The 25,445-nt window shown below is 44.6% G+C and overlaps 1 protein-coding gene across 1 annotated transcript in view; it reads left to right on the top strand.

Annotated features, from left to right (window-relative positions):
* The first annotated feature begins 3,730 nt into the window (after positions 1–3,730).
* Positions 3,731–25,445, top strand: part of ephx4 (epoxide hydrolase 4) — a 33,402-nt gene continuing 11,687 nt past the window's right edge. Inside the window, exons 1-3 of the mRNA XM_060919722.1 lie at positions 3,731–4,089; positions 8,489–8,574; positions 18,129–18,286. Coding sequence (XP_060775705.1) covers positions 3,847–4,089; positions 8,489–8,574; positions 18,129–18,286 — 487 coding nt within the window. The 5' untranslated portion in view covers positions 3,731–3,846. The remainder of the gene's footprint in view (positions 4,090–8,488; positions 8,575–18,128; positions 18,287–25,445) is intronic.

The raw sequence follows: 25,445 nt of genomic DNA, 5'->3' as shown, positions 1-25,445 counted from the left end.
TCAACCATCATTAAATTAAAAAAAACCTTGAAGCAATATTTACTCGGTTTAGCAAAATCTTAGGAAGTTTGTATTTAAAGTGTGAAATGTTATTGAAATTGTTGTTTTACTGTTTACAGTTTCATTAACTATCGTTACTCAGTTAACTGAGGATTACTTATTTTCGGCATCTTTCCTTATATTTTTTCTGTAGTTGCAACTAATCTTATGTCTTGAATATAATCTGAAACAGTACAAAAGTATAAGCCTGTGGCTTCTTTTTGAATACTGTCTCACCATTAGAGATGCATTACATTTGAATTACATTTAATTTTAATTAAAATTACCAATTCATTGATTAATATTATTAATTATAGATATATGTAAAAAAAATGTATGTGTATGGGTATATATATTGTAACACTTCCTGATGTGGGTGGAGCACAGAAGCACGGCAGGCGAGAGTTGATGTTTTACACAAATACTTTATTCTGGCTTTTCAGCTTTCTGGCTTTTCTGCTTGCTTGCTTCCTTCACACATGCATTGTGGTTGGGGAGAGAGCTGCCTTTCTCTGCTCTTTCTCTCCTTTTATGCTCCCTCCCTATAACAAACACACACATTAATTGACAGCAGGTGGAATGACTTAGCCACTTACCTTCCCCGACCCCGCCCTCCATTCACAAACTGCTGCTTGGCCACGCCCCCACTGCCACACACACACACACACACACACACACACATATATATGGCGGCAATTTGGTAAAGAAAAAAATTAATATATTATTTACCAGCTTAAGGTCAGTCCGTATGGTGAAATACTGTGACCTCGGCCTTGAATACTGACCTCGGCCCAGAGGGCCTCGCTCAATACTTTCAAGACCTTGGTCACGGTATTTCACCATACGGACCTCCCAGCTGGTAAATAACATATTTATTTTTTTCTTTACCAAATTCTAACAGAAAATGAGAGCGCCCGAAAGAATTTTGAATCCTCATTCACGGCTGTAATGCAAATTGCTTCCTCCTTGGTATACAAGTGCACTTCCATGGCAGGAAAAAAAACTACTTTTTTAATGTATCTACATTGGTTGTCAATTCAATTCAATTCAATTCAATGACTCCAAATCGCCCAAGGGGTGAATGGTATCAATAAAATCATCTCATCTCATTATCTCTAGCCGCTTTATCCTGTTCTACAGGGTCGCAGGCAAGCTGGAGCCTATCCCAGCTGACTACGGGCGAAAGGCGGGGTACAGCCTGGACAAGTCGCCAGGTCATCACAGGGCTGACACATAGACACAGACAACCATTCACACTCACATCTACGGTCAATTTAGAGTCACCAGTTAACCTAACCTGCATGTCTTTGGACTGTGGGGGAAACCGGAGCACCCGGAGGAAACCCATGCAGAGAACATGCAAACTCCACACAGAAAGGCCCTCGCCGGCCACGGGGCTCGAACCCGGACCTTCTTGCTGTGAGGCGACAGCGCTAACCACTACACCACCGTGCCGCCACAATAAAACCATAAAAACCTCTATAAATAATCCAGTAGAAGGCAACAGGAAACCACTCGTGTAATTCTTTTCGCCCTAGAAACCTGGACCTGCCATCAGGCAGAACACTAGAGCAGAAGCTGAGAGCAGAAGGAGGCCCTGTCCAATACTACCACTATAGTGTTCCTAATAAAGTGCTGTGTGAACTATTATATGTACATAGTCCCCACTTTGACCTTTAAAATATTATAGTGGTGAAGCTAGGCCAGAGTATACACTACCGTTCAAAAGTTTGGGGTCACTTTGAAATGTCCTTATTTTTGAAAGAAAAGCATTGTTCTTTTCAATGAAGATCACTTTAAACTAATCAGAAATCCACTCTATACATTGCTAATGTGGTAAATGACTATTCTAGCTGCAAATGTCTGGTTTTTGGTGCAATATCTCCATAGGTGTATAGAGGCCCATTTTCAGCAACTCTCACTCCAGTGTTCTAATGCTGCGTTCATGTGCTATGGGAATTATGGTAAATACCAAACGCCGACATGGAAAGCACACATGAACGCCCCCTCTTGTGGTATTTTCCACTGGGCAACTCGTAGAAAATTTTGATACACGAGTTGCCGAGATGAGATGAACTTTAACCTTTTCAACATGGCGGCGAGCGGTACAAGACTAGCTTATGAACCAAGAAAGAAGTGGTTTTCACCTACGGAAAGATGACTCTCACCTTTTAAACGAGTCATGTAATGTATATTATATTATTATAATATGTATATTATAGCCGAATACAAAATATTCTGTGGCTGTCCAAAGAACGCCAACAATGATCTAGATACTGGCTACTCTCATTGTGGCTACAGCCAAATTTCCAAAAACTGCGTGGCATTCAATGTGTTAAGAAAATCTCTACTTGTCATGATCAGGAAATATTCAGCATTATTTACCTTTTGATAACTCATATTCCTGCTGCAGCTGATGAACAAGGCAATCTATAATTGTTTTAGCCAAATAACAGGCCTGATTCTGAATCTGGTCCACCATCTTTAATTTGTCAACAACAACAAAAGCAGGTGAACACAACACACTGGTAAATACCACTTCCCAACTGGAAAATATCATCTTCCCATAGCACATGAACGCAGCATAATGGTACAATGTGTTTGCTCATTGCCTCAGAAGGCTAATGGATGATTAGAAAACCCTTGTACAATCATGTTAGCACAGCTGAAAACAGTTGAGCTCTTTAGAGAAGCTATAAAACTGACCTTCCTTTGAGCAGATTGACTTTCTGGAGCATCACATTTGTGGGGTCGATTAAATGCTCAAAATGGCCAGAAAAATGTCTTGACTATATTTTTTTCTATTCATTTTACAACTTATGGTGGGAAATAAAAGTGTGACTTTTCATGGAAAACACAAAATTGTCTGGGTGACCCCAAACTTTTGAACGGTAGTGTATCATCTCGCCCATAAAATGTCAGACAGTGGGAGGGAGCTGGTGAATTAACCGGTGGGACAGTTTTTTTTTTTTTTAAATTTCCAAAAACATTCAAAATACAAACAAATAGAGCACCATATATATACAGATCCAAAAAACATCAAAGTAGTAAAACACACATAGCAATAAAGTAAAAAGTATGAACAAGAAAGGGGCTACTTAACTATCTTTACATACCGTATGTTAATCGAGTAAATCAAAGTCATCCAAAAAGGATATAAAATAACCAACATCCTTATTTTCAACTAACTTTAAAGATTTGGCAAAGAGGTCATTCTTCCAGTGTGTAACATAAGGTTTAGTTTTAAAAAAAACGACATTTGTGAATAAAGTGTTTACCTAAAAGTAGTAAATTATTAATACCATATTCAATTTTGTTATTATTTAAAAACACTCCAAATTTAATTTCTTTAATGGATAAAGGGGCAAACTGAATCCCCCTAGACTGTAGCCAAGCCTGAAAATCAATCCAAAATCTTTGTATTAAATCACATAGAAAAAAAAGATGTTCCAAATCCTCCTCCTCTGTTTCACAAAACACACATTTACCAGTTTCAAATTTAAATTTCTTCTTAAAAAATTCTTTGGTTGGGTAAATTCTATTCAAAATTTTGAACTGTAACCGGTGGGACAGTGGGAGCTGGACCTTAGAGCTTCCTGCGTCGAAAAATATTCCGACTCGTTCATGGGCAGGAATCGATTCTTCTGATTCACCTAAAAGATCCGATCGTGTTTAAAAGGCTCAGCTCGTGCGCGCGTCCTGCTGACACGCTGCGAGGTGCAGCACCATGTAGGCTGCTGTCCGGTGCGGAACCCTAAAGCACTCGGAGCAGCAGCAGCAGCAGCAGAGTGGCCGCGGGATGAGAAGATGGCGAGGCTCTTCGGCCGCGTGCTGCTGCTGTCGGTGCGGCTCGCGGTGAAGCTCCGCGTCGCGGGTTACTGGGGACTCATCTACAGCTGCTCCGGCCTGTGCGCGCTCCTGGCGCTGCTCCGCCTCTGCTGGAACATACTCATGCGGCCAACCGCGACCTTCCGGTGGACTGTGCGCGAGACCCCGCCGCCCTGCCTCAACGACACGTCCTTGGGAACGCACTGTTACGTCAGAATCAAGGTGAGCGCGCGGGATTTTCAGGGCACGCGACAGGAAACACAACACGGACCTTTAGTTTCTTCTTCTTCTTCTTCTTCTTCGCTGTAGATTTAACTCCATCAGAAACACTTCGGGAGGGAGGGGAGGGATGGTATGGGATGGTATGGATGTGTTAGAAAGAAAAAGGGAGCACTAAAGCAGGGCCAGGTTAAGGGCGTGACAGCCTGGGTATTGTGTCCTTTAGGTGAGACGGATGGTGTCTGAGCAGCATCACACAACACACACACACCTACCTCCACATGTCAAGCCTCTGTTTAGTAATAATTCAGTTCCAGTCCTGTGGATTTACTGCTCTTCCTTTCATTTACCACACATGAGCCATCTCCTCAGTGATGTAGTGGTTAGCACTGTTGCCTTCCTCACAGCAAGAAGGTCCTGGGTTCGAGCCCAGTGGCCGGCAAGGGCCTTTCTGTGTGGAGTTTGCGTGTCTGTGTGGGTTTCCTCTGGTTTCCCGCACAGTCCAAGGACATGCAGGTTAGGTTAACTGGTGGCTCTAAATTGACCATAGGTGTGAATGTGAGTGTTTGTCTCTGTGTGTCAGCCCTGCGATGATCTGGCGACTTGTCCAGGGTGTACCCCATGTCTCACCCGTAGTCAGCTGGGATAGGGTCCAGCTTGCCTGTGACCCTGTAGAACAGGATAAAGTGGCTACAGATGATGGATGGATCCATCTCCTCAGTGGTGTAGTGGTTAGCATTGTTGCCTTCCTCACAGCAAGAAGGTCCTGGGTTCGAGCCCAGTGGCCGGCGAGGGCCTTTCTGTGTGGAGTTTGCATGTGTCTGTGTGGGTTTCCTCTGGTTTCCCCCACAGTCCAAAGACATGCAGGTTAGGTTAACTGGTGACTCTAAATTGACCGTAGGTGTGAATGTGTTTCTGTGTGTCAGCCCTGCGATGATCTGGCAATTTGTCCAGGGTGTACCCCGCCTTTCACCCGTAGTCAGCTGGGATAGGCTTCAGCTTGCCTGTGACCCTGTAGAACAGGATAAAGTGGCGACAGATGATGGATGGATGGATCCATCTCCTCAGTGGTGTAGTGGTTAGCACTGTTGCCTTCCTCACAGCAGGAAGGTTCTGGGTTCGATCCCAGTGGCTGGCGAGGGCATTTCTGTGTGGAGTTTGCATGTGTCTGTGTGGGTTTCCTCCGGGTGGCCCAGTTTCCCCCACAGTCCAAAGACATGCAGGTTAGGTTAACTGGTGACTCTAAATTGACCGTAGGTGTGAATGTGAGTGTGAATGGTTTTGTCTGTGTGTCAGCCCTGTGATGACCTGGTGATTTGTCCAGGGTGTACCCCGCCTCTCACCCAAGTCAGCTGAGACAGGCTCCAGCTTGCCTGTGACCCTGTAGAACAGGATAAAGTGGTTACAGATGATGGATGGATGGATCCGTCTCCTCTGTCCAGTGTCAAGCTCTTTTTTTTTTTTTTTTTTTGCACCAGCTGTAGTAGAACATTTCAATCAATTTCTTTTCATTAACTGCTTTATTCTGGTCAGGGTTTTAGTGGATCTGGAGCCTGTCCCAGGAAAACTGAGTGTGATGTGGGAATACACTACCAGTCCATCCATTCACCTAGAGATGATTTAACTTAATCAAGCTGCCTACCAACGTTTTTAAGAAGTCGGAGGAAGCCCACATGGACACGGGGAGAATGTGCAGTAATTTAAGCTCAGGGATCCTGCAGCTGTGAGACAGCAGTGCTATTCTGCCCCTGTGATGGCTCCGAGAACTTGAACAAGGTGTGTGTTCCCAGGATTTGAACTGAGAAAGCCAAGCCTTTATCTGTTGCATATACATTACAGCACCGTGATCTTTTCTTTGCATATCCCAGCTTGTTAGGAAGTTTGGGTCAGAGCACAAGGTCAGCCAAGTCGAGGCAAATTTGTTTATAAAGCACGTTTAAAACAGGTGTTGAGCCAAAGTGCTGTACAAAAGGCATACAATGAGCACAATGGTGCAAAAAGAGTATTAAAATGTCTATTACCACCACCCCGAACACAAGGGGCAGGGGAGGAAAAAATAGGTCCTGAGTCATGTTTTAAAACCCTTGATGGAGAACGAAGACTTGATGTGGAGAGGAAGCTCATTCCCGAACCTCGGGGCGATAACTGAAAAAGCCCGGTCACCCCGAGACTTCAGCCAAGATCTTGGGACTATTCTCGAAGTCGGACATCTGGGTCACTGGTCATGTGACTTCCATGACAACCCAGCCGCCATATTGGTTTAGGTGAAAGGGAGGGAGAAGCCTTGTGTATTGTAGCAATTTAGTTCAAATTTGAGGTTTTTTTATGCTATTAGCATGCCTAAAGGGTGTTGTGTAGCAGGCTGTACAGCCAATTCAATAAAAAATGAAGGTTTAAAGTTTCATATGATACCATCATCGGGTAAAAGGAGAGAAAAATGGTTGAGGGCTGTAAACAGGTGTGAAGTGAGAGCTGATGGATCTGTTAACTATGGAAAGTTATGGGAACCCAAATCTAACTATACATATGTATGTGGTCGTCATTTCATCAATGGTAAGTGAAGAAAATAATTTATAATAGACATGAGTTTTTAGTGATAGTAACAGCTCTGTTATTGTATGAGTTAATTGCCGACAAATGAGCAGTAATAGGTGAATTTGCCACAATAAACATTCTGAAAACTTGCTGACGCTTCATAATATAACTCTGTCTGCAAAAACCCATAAGTCACCATTGTTTTGACACCTGTCCCACCCTTGCTTGTACGGGCATAACTCCAGTCCAACAACACTGATTTTCAATTTATAACGAGCTAGATCCTCAGCAGCTAAACTATCTTGATACTGGTAGGACATTCTACGAGTATATTAAGCTAAAACTATCAAAATCTTACTAGAACACTGACCACTAACAAAGTTGGGTAAAACATGTTTTCACCTAGTCAAATATGGCGCCTGTTGTCATGTGTTCGTGACGTCACGCCGACTACGAGAATGAGGAGTAGTTAAGTGGAGAGGGCTAAGGCCCTTGCTCAAGGACCTGACAGCAGAAGCTTGGCAGTGCTGGGGCTTGAATGCCTGACCTTCTGGCCTGAGTTTCCCAAAAGCATCAGAGCACAAAGATAATCGTTAAATGGTAAAGCGAGCAGCATAATGAATACTCTCCTAGTTAAGATGCTCTTAGTGTTAAGAGGCTTTTGGGAAACCCACCCCTGATTAGTAACCCAGAGTCTTAACCACTGAGTCACCACTGTCATAGGGGCTTCTTTTGAGGAAACCTTCCGGACAAATACTAGGAGCAAATTTTCCAGCATATACTCAAACTTAAATCTTTCATAACTTGTGTTCGAAAAGGGAGCCCCTGATCTCTGCACAGGTGCTGTGGCCCTCCAGGCCCTTTAGCAAAGTTGTGGATCACCATGTTTCCACTCATGTTTCTGTAATGCTCCTGCTGTGTGCTGCTGAAGGCAGGACAGCTCATGTTTACATATGAACATTGTTTGGAAATGTTTCTACAGTCATACTCACTAAAACTGATGAGTTGAATTCCCCAGTTAGGCCTGAAATGGCTGATTTGCAGCTTTTAGGTTTTATAATTTAACAATTTCCGGAGAATGGCTAATCTTGGGAATCTAGTTGTCTATACGATTGGTCAGGTTTTTGCGTCACCACCTGATGGTTTTAATGATTACTTTTTAAGCCAGTTTAATCACTTGATGTATGCATAACAAAAAGGTTCAGAATGGTAATTAAATGAGGAACAATACATCAATCTTTGTATTTAAAAGCATATTAACTGACCTCTCTGAGATCCGAATGAGATTCTAAATTAAAGGCAGGTGAACTTGGCAGGTAGATTATTAATTAGGCTAATTATGCAGATAAACAAGTCTCGCAGTGCATCAAGATCAAGCTATCTGGACTTCTGGAAGGTTCAAATATATACAGTGTATATATAATTTATTTTAAATGTAAATTGTCATTAAGTTCACATTGCTTACTCTCCACCTGCTGAAATACAGGATGTCAAATTTAGACAAATGGCCTATGAATATGCCATTCAAAAGCAGATTAAATCTGTCTTTCACACACACACGTGCTGAATTATGGTGTTGTAAAACATTTTGCTAATAGTAGAAAACACCAAAGTCAGCAAATCCCCATTCGGGTTGCTTGGGATCAACAGTACAGTCAACGAACGCCTAAATATTCCCCTGGAAGTCAATAAGACATATTGTATTGATCATTTCTGAAGCTGGTGTAAAAGACTCTATAACAGTCTTTACAGCTCTCTAAAATGGGTAGCGTGTGTAAGGGAATGAGTTTGACATTAGCCTCTCAGATGGAGGGCATGGCATGAACTTCGTTAATTCAAATGTGATCGGTTGTTTTTGTGGTTCCAGGAGTCCGGCCTCAGATTTCACTATGTAGCTGCGGGTGAGCGAGGAAAGCCACTCATGCTGTTTCTGCACGGATTCCCCGAGTTCTGGTGAGATGTTAAAGCAAAAGTGATGCGCACAGATACAGGTTGTTAACACTTTCTCCCCTCCCTTTTTTTTTTGTAAAAGACCTTTAACAACCAGCAAAATTACACAGCACAACTCTGTGGCACAGTGATACTGATTTCTAATCATTCTGGTATAGGTAGTACATGGAGCCAGATTTTCATGTTGGCACTCTTCTGTTCTTTCTTTTCAGCCACACACAAACAAGCAGTGTTAAATAACCTTGCCTGGTTGTGAGGCATGTGGCATTATGCCTTATTACGTAAAGAGGCAGCATATGGAGGACCATGCAGATGGATATTGTTCATAACCAAGTCAGAGATGTTTTCTATTTGCTAATTGGGACAGGTTTTAAGCACAGGATCTAAATTTTACCTTGATGGAGTAATTTCCCAGTGAGATCCAACTTTCCCCTGACACAATATGATTAATACTGTCACAGACGTTGTTTCCTGAGTAATCCAATTTGAGCAGTTTGGGGAGAAAAAGAATCCAATACAGACACACACACACACGGCCTGGTTTATAACGTTGCGTAAATGTGTTCATGGGTCAAACTGCACTAAAACTCTCTCCAGAGGTTTTGCTTCATACTCGCATGGATGGATGTTGATAAATGCCAGTAAACCTCAAATCACAATGTGTTTTATTGACCGTTGATTGACATTTAATGATGCAACCAAACTCTATAAAATGATAAAGCTCGCACCAAGTAGCTTATGCCAAGTATGTGATTCAAAGCCCATTTACAGTGATTTCTCATTAGTAAGCCTTGTTGTAAGTAAAGTTTACACAAACTGGGTTTTCACAAATACCACATTACTTTTATGAACAGCTTCCACAACCAACTACTCTTACCAAAATGTAAATGATCAAACAAGGCACGTTTGTCTGTCCTGAAATTTGTAGTTGGTGTAAAGGGCCGATGCAGATAAGTTGAAGATGCTTATCCTGTAGCTTTGAGTAAATTACACACTCCTTAGTGTTAAGTCATGCAGTATATTTCTATAGTACCTTTCAATCACATCAGATGTTCATATAATTTATAATCCGTTACACAATATACTGCAACACTTGCACAGTATTGTTCCTTTTAGGAGGAGGCTGTCTAGGTAGGGAGCATGTTTGGGCAGTGTTTGTGCTCCTGAGATTAAATGTGTTCCATTTAAAAGGAAGCCAAAATACTGCTTCATTCCAGGCCTTATTTTGGATAAAATGGCCATTCGGATGGATGACTGTGCTATGCAAGTCTGAAAGGCATAACATTATCATAATATTGTAAAACTAGGATGAAAGGATGGGCAATTATCCGACTATGAATTCTTAATATTGGCACATGACACAGTTTTACAAATGCGGCCCAGGACATTGAGCGGAGTACACAAGTGTCTCATTAATGTGGCCGGTGCTCCATTATTTTCTGCATCCTTTCTGCTCCATCGGCCAATCTGCTGCTCCAGAATCAGACGTGAATGTTTGGGGTCAGGCCGAGAGGTGAAGGACGCTTCTCCATCCTTTCCTGCTCCATTTTCTGAAAGTGTAAAGCAGTACCTTCCCCTATCAATGAGCTCTGAGATGGGTGTGTGCGTGCACTTAGGCCCATTAAATTTTAAAGCTCCTCTGTATTATAACAGATTGGGATCTTGTGCTGGGAGTCTCTGTTGAATCTGAGTCATCAGAATTACAGCCAGGATTCTGCCTTCTGCCACACACTGAGTCTGCACCCCTTCTCAGATAATATCTTCGATTCAGTATTTTGCCTGGATGATGCGTACAATGACCTTGGGCACAATTTGAAATATCTCAAACTTTAAAGAGAACGTGAAATGTATATATATTTTTTTAAAAGTGCTTGTACACATACATTTGGGTATCTGGAGTGCATACCACTTCACAAATGAGACAACCCAGTCAGGTTCTTTTGTGCTGCCTATTTCAGAAAACATGCTTCACCAAGCTGTTCAGATTTGGCTCCCCTTTCGATGTCACAAGTGGAGCTCCTTGGAATTATGCCGCCCCTTCATCTGATTATCTCCACTTGTGGCTCAAGAACTGTCTTCGTGAATGAATATTCATGAGGAAACTTGCTACCTGATTGGCTGGCAGAAGAGCAGGGTGGGAAGAGCAGTGATTCATGATCATGTCATAGAACAGGAACTCAAACTGTCCATTTTGAACAGGGCTGTTTAGACGGGGTGAGAAGGGAGCCGTGGTGCTTTTTATCCTTGTGGTATTTTGACCAAAGCATGCCACAGACAGTTCGTTAAGTCCTCAGGGAACTGTCAACATGTGGAAAGGCGACTGTGGCAGTTCCTATGTATGGGTGGAGCGCTGAAGACGGCAGGCCAGAACTGAGTTCACAAAACTTTTTATTCAGCTTTTCAGCTTATTTAAACACTCTCTCTCACTCACGCGCGCGTGCACACATCAGCCATCTGGTTCAGGAGAGAGCCCCTCTGCTCTCGTGCGCCCTCCTTAAGTAGGGCGTGGTCACTGGGAAGACACACAAACACAGGTTAATTGCTCTCAGGTGTAGTGATTCTGCCACTTACCTTCCCTGACTCCGCCCTCCTGTCACAGACCGGCGCTTGACCATGCCCCCACTGCCACATGCCCCTACCGCCCGACTCAGGCCAGGCGGCCGTCCGGCCTGCAGCCGACTCCCCCCCCCCCCCCGATAGGAGAGGAAGTCCGCCATGACCGTCTGTGCCCCCGGCCTGTGGACCACCTTGAAATTAAAGGGTTGGAGTGCCAGATACCAACGGGTGATCCGCGCGTTGGCATCCTTCATGTGGTGGAGCCACTGGAGGGGCGTGTGGTCTGAACAGACGGTGAAAGGGCGCCCCAGCAGGTAATACCGGAGGGCAAGGACCGCCCACTTGATGGCCAGACACTCTTTCTCTATGGTGCTGTAGTGCCCCTCACACACCAACAGCTTCCTGCTGATGTACAGGACAGGGCGGTCCTCCCCCTCCACCTCCTGGGACCAAACTGCCCCCAGCCCTCTGTCCAATGCATCGGTCTGCAACATAAAGGGGAGAGAAAAGTCAGGGGAGTGTAAAAGTGGCCCCCCACACAGTGCAGCCTTTACCTCAGAAAAAGCCTGCTGGCATTGCTCCGTCCACTGGACCGGATCTGGTGCCCCCTTTTTAGTGAGATCAGTCAGCGGGCTGGTGACGTCTGAATAATTAGGTATAAACCTACGATAATAGCCAGCCAGCCCCAGGAACTGTCTCACCCCCTTTTTTGGTCTTGGGCCTCGGGCAGGCCGCAATTGCTGCGGTCTTGTTAATTTGGGGATGCACCTGCCTGTTGCCCAAGTGGAAGCCCAGATACCGTACTTCCACTCGCCCAATCGCACACTTCTTCGGGTTGGCTGTGAGACCCGCTCGCCTCAGCGACCTAAGGATGGCCCTTGGGTGTTCAAGGTGCCTCGGCCAGTCATTACTATATATGATGTCGTCGAGGTAGGCGGCCGCATAGGTGGCGTGGGGGCGGAGGACCCTGTCCATCAGCCACTGAAACGTAGCGGGTGCCCCAAACAGCCCAAACGGAAGTGTGACGAATTGGTGTAAACCAAACGGTGTGGAAAAGGCCGTTTTTTTTTCTCGGGATAGTGGAGTCAAGGGGATCTGCCAATATCCCTTTGTCAAATCCAGTGTCAAATAAAAGCGAGCAGTGCTGAGTCAATCAAGCAACTCCTCAATACGAGGCATTGGGTACGCGTCGAATTTAGACACCGCGTTGACTTTTCTATAGTCCACACAGAACCGGACCGACCCGTCGGCCTTGGGTACCAAGACCACCGGGCTGCTCCAGTCACTGTGGGACTACTCGATGATGCCCATTTCCAGCATGGTCTGAAGTTCTTCCAGAACCACTTTTTTTTTTTTTTTTTTTTGTGTGTATGTTCGGGTAGCCTGTAAGGGCGGCTACGCACAACCACCCCCGGGGACGTCTCTATGTGGTGCTCTGTGAGGTTAGTGCGACCGGGCAGGGGCAAGAACACATCCGAAAACTCGGTCTGCAACTGGGCGACCTCCCTGAGTTGGGTCGGGGAGAGGTGGTCTCCACAGGGGACCGGAGAGGTACGTGATGCCAATGCCCCTTTTTGAACCTCCGGCCCCAGCTCCGCCTTCTCCAGAACCACCGACACCAATGCCACGGGGACCTCCTCATTCCAGAGTTTAAGCAGATTGAGGTGGTAAATGTGTAGCGCTCCACCCCTGTCCGTTCACCTCACCTCATAGTCGACGTCCCCGACTCGCCGTGTGACCTCAAAGGGTCCTTGCCACTTGGCAATCAATTTGGAGCTCGACGTGGGCAACAGTACGAGTACCTTATCTCCCGGTGTGAACTCCTTAAGGCGCGTACCCTTGTACAGGCGGGCTTGCCGTTCTTGGGCCTGCCGCAAATTCTCCTGGGTTAGGTGGGTGAGGGTGTGGAGTTTTGCGCGCAGGTCCATAACGTATTGAATTTCATTTTTGCTTTGTGAAGGTCCCTCCTCCCAATTTTCCCGCAGCACATCTAGAATGCCGCGCGGCTTACGCCCATATAATAATTCGAACGGGGAGAACCCCGGGGAGGCTTGGGGGACCTCTCGCACTGAGAACAGCAAGGGTTCGAGCCACTTATCCCAATTACGTGCGTCCTCACTTACGAATTTTTAAATTATATTCTTAAGGGTGCGATTGAACCATTCCACTAAACCGTCCGTTTGTGGGTGATACACGCTGGTGCGGATCAGCTTAATCCCCAATAACCCATACAGTTCGCGCAGTGTCCGTGACACAAACGTGGTGCCTTGATCAGTCAGAATCTCTTTCGGGATTCCAACTCGGGAGATAACGTGGAAGAGCGCCTCCACAATACTGCGTGCTGAGATATTGCGCAGAGGCACTGCTGCCGGGTATCGCGTTGCATAGTCCACCAGAACTAATATAAAGCGGTACCCTTGTGCTAACCGATCTAATGGCCCGACGAGATCCATCCCAACTCTTTCAAACGGGGTCTTGATTAATGGAAGAGGGCGCAAAGGCGCTTTTGGAATGGCCACTGGATTCACTAACTGGCATTTGCGGCACGCCGTACACCACCTACAGACATCACCGCGAATCCCCGGCCAATAGAATCGGGCCATTATTCGGACTAGTGTCTTATCCTGCCCTAGGTGTCCAGCCATGGGATTAAAGTGAGCCGCCTGGAATACCAATTCCCGGCGGCTCTTTGGAATTAAAAGCTGCGTGACTCGCTCTTTAGTTTGAGTGTCCTGCGTCACTCGGTATAACCTATCCTTCATAATCGCGAAGTAGGGGAAGGACGGGGTGGTGTTCGGCTGGAGCGTTTGACTATCAATTACTTTCACTTGGTCAAATGCATGTCGCAGAGTCTCGTCTCGCAACTGCTCTAATGGGAAATCTGCGAGGGATTCCCCAATAGAGAGAGGAGGGGCCAGCGGCTCCTCACTCTGACGCAGAGATGACGTAGACGGCTCTGTGACAGCTGCTCCCGCCAAAGCGACACTGGGACCTCCCCCTGTTAAATGGCAGGACCCACTCTCTACTAAGCGTGTCATTAAACCCCGAAATCCCGGCCAATCAGTCCCCAAAATTAGAGTGGGTAAGGCGAGGATTAACCGCCACCTTCACTATAAATTTTTCCCCTCGGGGAAAAAAATGTGGACTGACACCAAAGGGTAGCTGTGAACATCCCCGTGCACACACAACACCTTCACCCCCTGTGCACCCCCAATGCCTCGTGTTGCACTAGGCTTTGGTGAATTGAGGTCTGATTACAACCAGAATCCACCAACGCCTGATATGTATCCCCTTGGATACTCACCGGTATGTGATACGCTCCGGCCCGATTGAGGGCGGCTTCTGGTGCGTCGGGGATCCGAACCACCGCGCCCACCTCCCTTGCCGTGCATTGCTGTTGGAGGTGGCCCGGTTCCCCGCAGCGCCAGCAAACCAGCCCGGGCTTCCTCTCTGCACCGGTGTTCTGGGGCTCACTCACCTGAGGGGGGGAGAGACAGACACAGAAGGGCGAAACGGGAGGGCACCGTGGGTGCGGCGAGCCAGCTGGGGTGGTGCCGGCCCCCGCCTCCGCGGTGGGGGAATGGGGCGAGGATGGGACACAGAAGGAGGGGGAGAGAGAGAAGACTGTCTGCTGTCCTTCCGCCGGAACAGCTGCCAAATGGTCCTCCGCCAGCTCGATGGCCTGATCCAGCGACACCAGGCGGTGGCACTGGACCCACTTCGCGGTTCATGTGGGCAAGCGCGCGATGAACTGCTCCAGCACCACCTGATCGACAATCTCCTCAGCGTTGCGGTTGTTGGCCCTCAGCCACCGCCAGCAGGCGTCCCGGAGTTGCTGGCCAAACGCGAACGGGCGGCCAACTTCCTCCGAGCGCGGAAGCGCTGGCGTTGCTGTTCGGCGGTGCGCCCCACACGCTGGAGGATGGCCCGGCGAAGGTCCGCGTAGGCCAGCCGGCAGTTGGTGGGGAGCTGTAGCGCGGCCAGCTGCGCCTCCCCCGTTAGCAGGGGGAGGAGGCGCGCCGCGTGCTGATCCATCGGCCACCCCGAGGTCTCCGCGACTTGCTCAAAGAGCGTGATGAAAGCCTCGGGGTCATCCTGCGGGCCCATCTTTGTCAGGGTGAGGGGGGGACGGGCCTGCGGTGGAAGCGTCGATTGTCCCCGCCGACGCGAGGAGGTGCCGGAACGCCTGTCGGTCCTCTTGCTGGGCCAACACCAGGGCCTCAAAGCGCTGCTCCTGCTCCTTACGGAGCGTGACGAGCGCCTGGTGCTGGCTTTGCTGGGCCGTGGCGAGGGCGTGGACCCAGGTCGGCGAACGGGGAAGACTCCATGGGGCGGTTCAGCGTTCTGTGCTCCAGATCCCGGGTTTTGGCACCACTGTGGCAGTTCTTATGTATGGGCGGAGCACAGAAGACGGCAGGCCAGAACTGAGTTCACAAAACTCTTTTTATTCAGCTTTTCAGCTTATTTCAACACTCACACACGCGCACACACATCAGTCGTCTGGTTCGGGAGAGAGCTCCTCTGCTCTCGCTCTCCATCCTTAAGTAGGGCGCGGTCACTGGGAAGACACACAAACACAGGTTAATTGCTCTCAGGTGTAGTGATTCTGGACTTACCTTCCCTGACTCCGCCCTCCTGTCACAGACCAGCGCTTGACCACGCCCCCGCTGCCACAGCGACCTTACTGAAAGTTAAAAATGAAGACATTTAAACGTACGAGTAAGGGAAAAAAACAACTGAAATTTATCAGTTTGTGTTAGATTTGGCATCAAAACATGCTGTGTATAATCTGTCTAGATTACTGTATACACATCTACAAGGCACCTTTGACATGAGCTTTCTCATGAGGCCCCCCTGCCCCCCAAAAAAACCCTCTTTTTAAACCACAACCTTTCAATGACTAGTGGTACTTGAAAGTTTGTAAACCCTTTGAATTTTCTATATTTCTGCATAAATGACCTAAAGCATCAGATTTTCACACAAGTCCTAAAAGTAGATAAAGAGAACCCAGTTAAACAAATGAGACAAAAATATTATACTTGGTCATTTATTTATGGAGGAAAATAGTATGTGAACCTTTGCTTTCAGTATCTGGTGTGACCCCCTTGTGCAATAGCTGCAACTAAACGTTTCCGGTAACTGTTGATCAGTCCTGCACACCGGCTTGGAGGAATTTTAGCCCATTCCTCCGTACAGAACAGCTTCAGCTCTGGGATGTTGGTGGGTTTCCTCACATGAACTGCTCGCTTCAGGTCCTTCCACAACGTTTCAATTGGATTAAGGTCAGGACTTTGACTTGGCCATTCCAAAACAGTAAGTTTATTCTTTAACCATTCTTTGGTAGAACGACTTGTGTGCTTAGGGTCGTTGTCTTGCTGCATGATCCACCTCCTCTTGAGATTCAGTTCATGGACGGATGTCCTCCTTTAGAATTTGCTGGTATAATTCAGAATTCATGGTTCCAGCAATGACAGCAAGCCGTTCTGGCCCAGATGCAGCAAAACAGGCCCAAACCATGATACTACCACCACCATGTTTCACACATGGGATAAGGCTCTTATGCTGGAATGCAGTGTTGGGGTTTTTTTTCCTTTCTCCAAACATAATGCTTCTCATTTAAACCAAAAAGTTCTATTTTGGTCTCATCCATCCCCAAAATATTTTTCCAATAGCCTTCTGGCTTGTCCATGTGATCTTTAGCAAACTGCAGACGAGCAGCAATGTGCTTTTTGGAGAGCAGTGGCTTTCTCCTTGCAACCCTGCCATGCACACCACTGTTGTTCAGTGTTCTCCTGATGGTGGACTCATGAACATTAGCCCATGTGAGAGAGGCTTTCAGTTGCTTAGAAGTTACCCTGGGGTCCTTTGTGACCTCACCGACTATTACATGCCTTGCTCTTGGAGTGATTTGTTGGTCGACCACTCCTGGTGAGGGTAACAATGGTCTTGAATTTCCTCCAATTGTACACAATCTGTCTGACTGTGGATTGGTGGAGTCCAAACTCTTTAGAGATGGTTTTGTAACCTTTTCCAGTCTGATGAGCATCAACAACGCTTTTTCTGAGGTCCTCAGAAATCTCCTTTGTTCGTGCCATGATGCACTTCCACAAACGTGTTGTGAAGATCAGACTTTGATAGATCCCTGTTCTTTAAATAAAACAGGGTGCCCGCTCACACCTGATTGTCATCCCATTGATTGAAAACACCTGACTCTAATTTCACCTTCAAATTAACTGCTAATCCTAGAGGTTCACATACTTTTGCCACTCACAGATATGTAATATTGGATCATTTTCCTCAATAAATAAATGACCAAGTATAATATTTTTGTCTCATTTGTTTAACTGGGTTCTCTTTATCTACTTTTAGGACTTGTGTGAAAATCGGATGATGTTTTAGGTCATTTATGCAGAAATATACAGTAGAAAATTCTAAAGGGTTCAAACTTTCAAGCACCACTATATGATTTGTATTTAATGGATTATTAAATAATTATCCATTTCCTTCAACTGGACAAAATTGATCTACTGATTTAATCGGAGTTATAATTCTTAGTTTATTTGGCTGCGTGTATGCAAAGCTGTTGATAGCAGTGCAGATTAAGTGTGGGTGTCATGACAAATCAAGTAGCGTCATGATGAAGACAACCGATTTATTTAATGTCTACAAATATAAATTCAACACTGGGGGTGGAATTCAATTCTGAAACGTTTGAAAGCCTTTCATAAATTTAAATATTCAGTTCACAGCAAATCAAAATATTTACAAAAATGCCTTGTATAAAAATAACTGGGAACAGACAAGTACATTGTGATAATGGGTCATTGTATGGAGATTGTCATATTGCCAGCTTGAGTATAAATGCATTATTCTTGGGTACATTATAATTAAGTATCCATAATGAACATGATCCATAATAAAACCATAATGACCAGGCAGTCATGTAATCAGACTAGTTCTCTCCCTGTGCAGTGTATGTGATACCCTCATTTCCTCATCAGGTTCTCGTGGAGGCACCAGCTGAGGGAGTTTAAGAGCGAGTTCCGTGTGGTGGCTGTGGATATGAGGGGCTACGGCGAATCTGACCTGCCTCCCTCCACTGAGTGCTACCGGCTCGACTACCTCGTCACGGACATCAGGGATATAGTGGAGTATCTGGGTAAGAAGAGTGAGCTTGACTTTCTCACTGTGTGGTTTTTTTTTTTCTTCCTTAAATAAAAATCCAAATGGATTAGAGTTGCTGATGAAGGCTGTTGTGGTGGTAAAGTGATAAGCAGTGCTGTCTGCATTAATGCACTCTTTCACTCACATGACCTTCAGCTGACAGGGTAGTTTCACCAGATGTACATGGTTTGACTGGTTTTTCCATAAATTAGAGTAGACTTTCTTTGGTATAACACACACACTGTTGATTGGGTACTAAGAAGTAGCGCTGATCACTCTGGCACTGGTGTTTACATGACATGCATTTTTAACAATTTGCCATAGTTGATATTCGTATTGACCACTTCTCTCGTACAAACCCACTTAAATGGAAAAACATCAGTACATACTAATACATTTTAAGGTAATTTGAGACATCATGCATTGTTTTCTATAAGCTAGTTGTTTCTGCTTCGTTTTCCTTTGGCTCTTACTCTTCCCTGTACACGCTCCTGTTTCAGCTTCGTTTTGCATCTGTAATAACTGATTTACTTATGATTAGCGTGTCTGATCGTGTTTTTGAACCTCGCCATGAAATTTGATTAACGGATCAATATTAGTAGAGTCTCGGCACACGAGGCTGGGGTGGGAAATGTATACATGGTTTGGGTCTACTTGTTCCCTTTAGAGGGGACTGCAAATCAGTACAAAATTCTTCTGACTGATCATTTTACCCATGATGAAACATTTCTATCCTAATGGGAATGCTCTCTTCCAGGATGACACCGTCCCATCCATAAGACACAAGGGCTCAGTAAATACAGATGAATGCTGTAAATCACGTCTTCAGTTACCAGATCTCGGCTCAATCGAACATACAGTATTTCAGTAATGCAGTAAAAAATGACCTGAAAATACTGTAGTACTATTAGTAATATTGCATTTGTACTGCAATTTTACTTGAGGTGGGTATTAGGGGGGTGGTGTTAAAAGGTTAAGTGTCCTTATAAACATACCAATTTAGGGTGCATCTATCTGTCTGTCTGTCCTCCACTAGTTACTACAATCCTCAGGGTGGACACCAGTATCACTTTTGTTCTCTATTATTCTCTCATTTTGTGTAATTTTTTTTTCTTCTCTGCCAGAAGCAGCAGGTTCAACTTCATGATTTAAACCTGACAAATGGACATCATGAAAACAATTCAGAGAAGATAGTTTATTTGCATTTAGCTAAATGGAAGCATTTGGGGAGATCAATTTAAGGGCAGCATGCTTAATCAACTACTACATCTTTAACTTGGACCCCTATCTAGACTAATGGTCCTAAACTGTGATGGTAATTACCATAAGAGCCAGAATAGCTAAACTTCAAGGGAACTAGCTATCTCTACAGCTAGCAAAACTAGCCACAGGATGAATCCTTAAAGGAACAGTCCACCGTACTTCCATAATGAAATATGCTCTTATCTGAATTGAGACGAGCTGCTCCGTACCTCTCCGAGCTTTGCGTGACCTCCCAGTCAGTCAGACGTGCTGTCACTCCTGTTAGCAATGTGGCTAGGCTCAGCATGGCCAATGGTATTTTTTGGGGCTGTAGTTAGATGCGACCAAACTCTTCCGCGTTTTTCCTGTTTACATAGGTTTATATGACCAGTGATATGAAACAAGTTCAGTTACACAAATTGAAACGTAGCGATTTTCTATGCTATGGAAAGTCCGCACTATAATGACAGGCGTACTAACACCTTCTGCGCGCTTCGGCAGCGCATTGATACGGAGCTCAGATATCAATGCGCTGCCGAAGCGCGCAGAAGGTGTTAGTACGCCTGTCATTATAGTGCGGACTTTCCATAGCATAGAAAATCGCTACGTTTCAATTTGTGTAACTGAACTTGTTTCATATCACTGGTCATATAAACCTATGTAAACAGGAAAAACGCGGAAGAGTTTGGTCGCATCTAACTACAGCCCCCAAAAATACCATTGGCCATGCTGAGCCTAGCTACATTGCTAACAGGAGTGACAGCAAGTCTGACTGACTGGGAGATCGCGCAAAGCTCGTCTCAATTCAGATAAGGGCATATTTCATTATGGAAGTACAGTGGACTGTTCCTTTAAAGTGCATATTCTGGACCAATTTATTATTTTTTATTTATTTAAAAAAAAAATTTATATATATATATATATATATATATATATATATATATATATATATATATATATATATATATATATATATATATATATTTATTTATTCATATTCTCATTATCTCTAGCTGCTTTATCCTGTTCTACAGGGTCGCAGGCAAGCTGGAGCCTATCCCAGCTGACTACGGGCGAAAGGCGGGGTACACCCTGGACAAGTCGCCAGGTCATCACAGGGCTGACACATAGACACAGACAACCATTCACACTCACATTCACACCTACGGTCAATTTAGAGTCACCAGTTAACCTAACCTGCATGTCTTTGGACTGTGGGGAAACCTATGCGGACACGGGGAGAACATGCAAACTCCGCACAGAAAGGCCCTCGCCGGCCATGGAGCTCGAACCCAGACCTTCTTGCTGTGAGGTGACAGCGTTAACCACTACACGACCGTGCCGCCTAAATAGTGTGTATGTGTGTGTGAGATATATATATATATATATATATATAAAATGTGTCCCTTTACACACTCATCCAGAAGTGTAATTTTGCACAAGGCCATCTGTCTACAGCAGAAAAAAAATAAAACAAAACGCGCCTGGAAAAATCCCAAGGGAGTCTGGAGCCAGATTCGTGATGTCACCTGCGGAAGCGCCAGCAGGCTGCGCGAGCTTTGTACAGTTTCAGTGCACAGCCTGTGTACACCAAGCGCTCCCATTTCTCTCTCATTGTCCGGTCTTTTGGAAAACGATGAGTACTAATCCCATCAAGATTGGTGTTGCTACACCCTCCTACGATACATCTGTTAACCAATTTAATAATTACGTGATAATGTTGAAGAAATTTGCAGAAAACCACCAGGTCGTTTTCTCATAAACAAACCAGCGCTGACGTAGGATTCAGAAGGAGGCGTCCCGCACGTGCCGTCACGAAAATCAGTGTTTGCCGGGAAATCCAAGTGCCAAGTTTTTAGAGGCGGACCAATTCGCCTCAAATGGCTTGATTTCAACTGAATTTTTCTGGTATTGTGCAAGGTAAAAAAAAAAAAAAAATTGCGCAAAATGTGACAGATATTTGACCAAAGTTTAATATAAAATAGGAGAATTACATTGATCTTGCTCCTGAATTTACCCGTGATACGCACTTTAACGCCTTCCTACTGACCATAGTTCACTGCAGATGATGTCGAAGCCTTTGGTATACCCGCTGCAGTGCACAGAATTGCCAGTAAGGACATTTATGTATCGCTTTCCAACAAGTATTCAGGTGACGCGCTAATGATGTTCCCCTAGAGCAGTGTTTTCTAGTGTCAGTCAGTCTGCTCTGCATTGTTTACTCATTTTTGTGCTCAAACACAATTAATTCAGCTAATGAAGAGCTTGATCATTAGCTGACAAGCTGAATCAGGTGTGTACACCGAGACAAAAACAGGATCCAGAAATGCAGCATGTGGTGTTACTTCAGCTCACAGCTTAAACACAAACACTGACTAGTGAGGGTTTTTTTTTTTTTTTAAATGAATGTGAAATCTTATTCACACTGCAATAGATATTCTGGACAGTGTGAGATGAAACTGGGTTTTTTTTTTTTGGTCTGAAATAGGTTGAGTACACAAGCCGCGAGAGGCCGTTCATATCTTTTTTTTTTTTTTTTTTTTTTTTTTTTAAATTCACCTTGTTATCCCGAGATAACGACATAATTAATTCAGGATCTCGAGAAAACAACACAACTAATTCGAGATCTCGAGAAAACAAAACAATTATTTCATGATCTCAGCTGGATCACTATCTCCGTCAGTAGAGACGAAGCCGGGCCAGTCTTCTGCGGAGGTGCCGCGGACTAATTTTGAAGTTATCCCTTATTAAACTTGATGCAATCTCTCCCTGTGTCGACCCCTGATCAAAATATTGCCTTATTAGGTGATCAATTATTCCAGACATTCTAATGACCAACGTTGCATCTATACAGAATGAGAAATGGCCCCAAGGTCAGCATATCACAAGTCTCTTGGCGTACCTGAATGAACCATTTCTCAGCTGTTTTCTCGAGATCTCGAATTAGTTGTGGTGTTTTCTCGAGATCCTGAATTAATTATGTCGTTATCTCGGGATAACAAGGTGAATAAAAAAAGGATTATATGAAGGGCCTCTCTCGGCTTCCGTAGTTGAGGTTAGTAGTAGTTTATTTACACACACCTACCTCCTATCAGGAGAAATGGGAGATTACTGTGTGGTAGGGTGGAGTGATTAGTGATAACTGTTAACCAAGTAGCCAATGTGGAGTAGTGCAAAGAGCTTGTCATTCTAGGCATTTACTTTATGAAGAACACCTGTACACCTAAACATTCATGCAGTTATCTATACCACTTATCTGTTCGGGTCGTGGGGGAAGTTGGAGCTAATCCCAGGTGATCTTGTGTTAGTCCTGAGATAGGCGAAGCCTGCCTCTTGCCCAGAGATGAACAACATTCATACCCTCGCAAGTAATTGAGTAGCCAGTTGCCTTAATCTAGGTCTCTTTGGACTGAAGGAGGAAACATATGCTGACACCTGGAGAACATGTAAACTCTACACAGAAAAACGCAGCTAGTAGGTTTGAACCTGGCACATGTTTGCTGTGAGGTGATGGTGTTAACCACTGCACCACCATCAGTCAGTCACAGGGTAGCAGTGGGGAAGGAGGGGAAAAAATTGAGCGTTTAGCGGTTCTGTGAGTGGAAACGGCCTGTTATTTATAATAGATCAGAGGAAAATATCACTCACTCGGGGTTTTTTTTTTTTTTTGACCGTTCTGTGTAAACTCGAAGTGTTCTTGGAGATCAGTAGTTTCTGAAATATTCAAACCAGCCCATCTAGCACCAACAACCCTACCAAGGTCAAAGTCACAGATCATTTTCTTCATTTTGATGTTTCATGTGACTCTTATGCAAACATCTTGGCCTGTACCTTCAAGCTGTGAGTGAGTGGTGTTTTTTTTTTTTTTTTTTTTTTTTTTCTCGCCCTCTTTTAAATAACTTGCATTGCACTGTTGCCACATGATTGGCTGATTTTAGATGAATGTATAGGTGTCTCTAATAAAATGGACAGTGAGTGTACAAATAAATAGAATGAGAGTGCTGTGCAAGGCCTTGGTGCATACAGTGGTGCTTGAAAGTTTGTGAACCCTTTAGAATTTTCTATATTTCTGCATAAATATGACCTAAAACATCATCAGATTTTCACACAAGTCCTAAAAGCAGATAAAGAGAACCCAGTTAAACAAATGAGACAAAAATATTATACTTGGTCATTTATTTATTGAGGAAAATGATCCAATATTACATATCTGTGAGTGGCAAAAGTATGTGAACCTCTAGGATTAGCAGTTAATTTGAAGGTGAAATTAGTCAGGTGTTTTCAATCAATGGGATGACAATCAGGTGTGAGTGGGCACCCTGTTTTATTTAAAGAACAGGGATCTATCAAAGTCTGAGCTTCACAACACATGTTTGTGGAAGTGATTCATGGCACGAACAAAGGAGATTTCTGAGGACCTCAGAAAAAGCGCTGTTGATGCTCATCAGGCTGGAAAAGGTTACAAAACCATCTCTAAAGAGTTTGGACTCCACCAATCCACAGTCAGACGGATTGTGTACAATTAGAGGAAATTCAAGACCATTGTTACCCTCCCCAGAAGTGATCGACCAACAAAGATCACTCCAAGAGCAAGGTGTGTAATAGTCGGTGAGGTCACAAAGGACCCCAGGGTAACTTCTAAGCAACTGAAGGCCTCTCTCACATTGGCTAATGTTAATGTTCATGAGTCCACCATCAGGAGAACACTGAACAACAATGGTGTGCATGGCAGGGTTGCAAGGAGAAAGCCACTGCTCTCCAAAAAGAACATTGCTGCTCATCTGCAGTTTGCTAAAGAAAATGTGGACAAGCCAGAAGGCTATTGGAAAAATGTTTTGTGGACGGATGAGACCAAAATAGAACTTTTTGCTTTAAATGATGTGTTATGTTTGGAGAAAGGAATACACTGCATTCCAGCATAAGAACCTTATACCATCTGTGAAACATGGTGGTGGTAGTATCATGGTTTGGGCCTGTTTTGCTGCATCTGAGCCAGGACGGCTTGCCATCATTGATGGAACAATGAATTTTGAATTATACCAGCAAATTCTAAAGGAAACTGTCAGGACATCTGTCCATGAACTGAATCTCAAGAGAAGGTGGGTCACACAGCAAGACAATGATCCTAAGCACAAGTCGTTCTACCAAAGAATGGTTAAAGAAGAATAAAGTTAATGTTTTGGAATGGCCAAGTCAAAGTCCTGACCTTAATCCAATTGAAATGTTGTGGAAGGACCTGAAGCGAGCAGTTCATGTGAAGAAACCCACCAACATCCCGGAGTTGAAGCTGTTCTGTACGGAGGAATGGGCTAAAATTCCTCCAAGCTGGTGTGCAGGACTGATCAACAGTTACCGGAAACGTTTAGTTGCAGTTATTGCTGCACATGGGGGTCACACCAAATACTGAAAGCAAAGGTTCACATACTTTTGCCACTCACAGATATGTAATATTGGATCATTTTCCTCAATAAATAAATGACCAAGTATAATTTTTGTCTCATTTGTTTAACTGGGTTCTCTTTATCTACTTTTAGGACTTGTGTGAAAATCTGATGTTTTAGGTCATTTATGCAGAAATATAGAAAATTCCAAAGGGTTCACAAACTTTCAAGCACCACTGTATTATAGAATATGAAATCCTTGCTATATATTATAGAACCGTGAGAACATTGTACCCCAGTGTTGATTGTACCCATCAATATTTGGCAAGTTGTGCAGTAGTTCCAACAGACAAGATGCAAGGCAATAAATACATGCTGAGCAAGTCGGCTGTATACAAAAAGTACAACACAACAGTTGCAGCAGCTATAAGCATTGCAGTTCTGATCCTCTAGCGCTGTTCAACTGGGCCACCATCTCTCAGCATATGAGGAAGGTGTGTATCAAGGCCTTCTGTTCTGGCACCGAGGTGG

This window comes from Neoarius graeffei, chromosome 4, assembly GCF_027579695.1.
Source record: "Neoarius graeffei isolate fNeoGra1 chromosome 4, fNeoGra1.pri, whole genome shotgun sequence".
NCBI lineage: Eukaryota > Metazoa > Chordata > Actinopteri > Siluriformes > Ariidae > Neoarius > Neoarius graeffei.
Note: the sequence above shows the minus strand (reverse complement) of the source record. Positions and strands in the feature narration are given on the sequence as shown.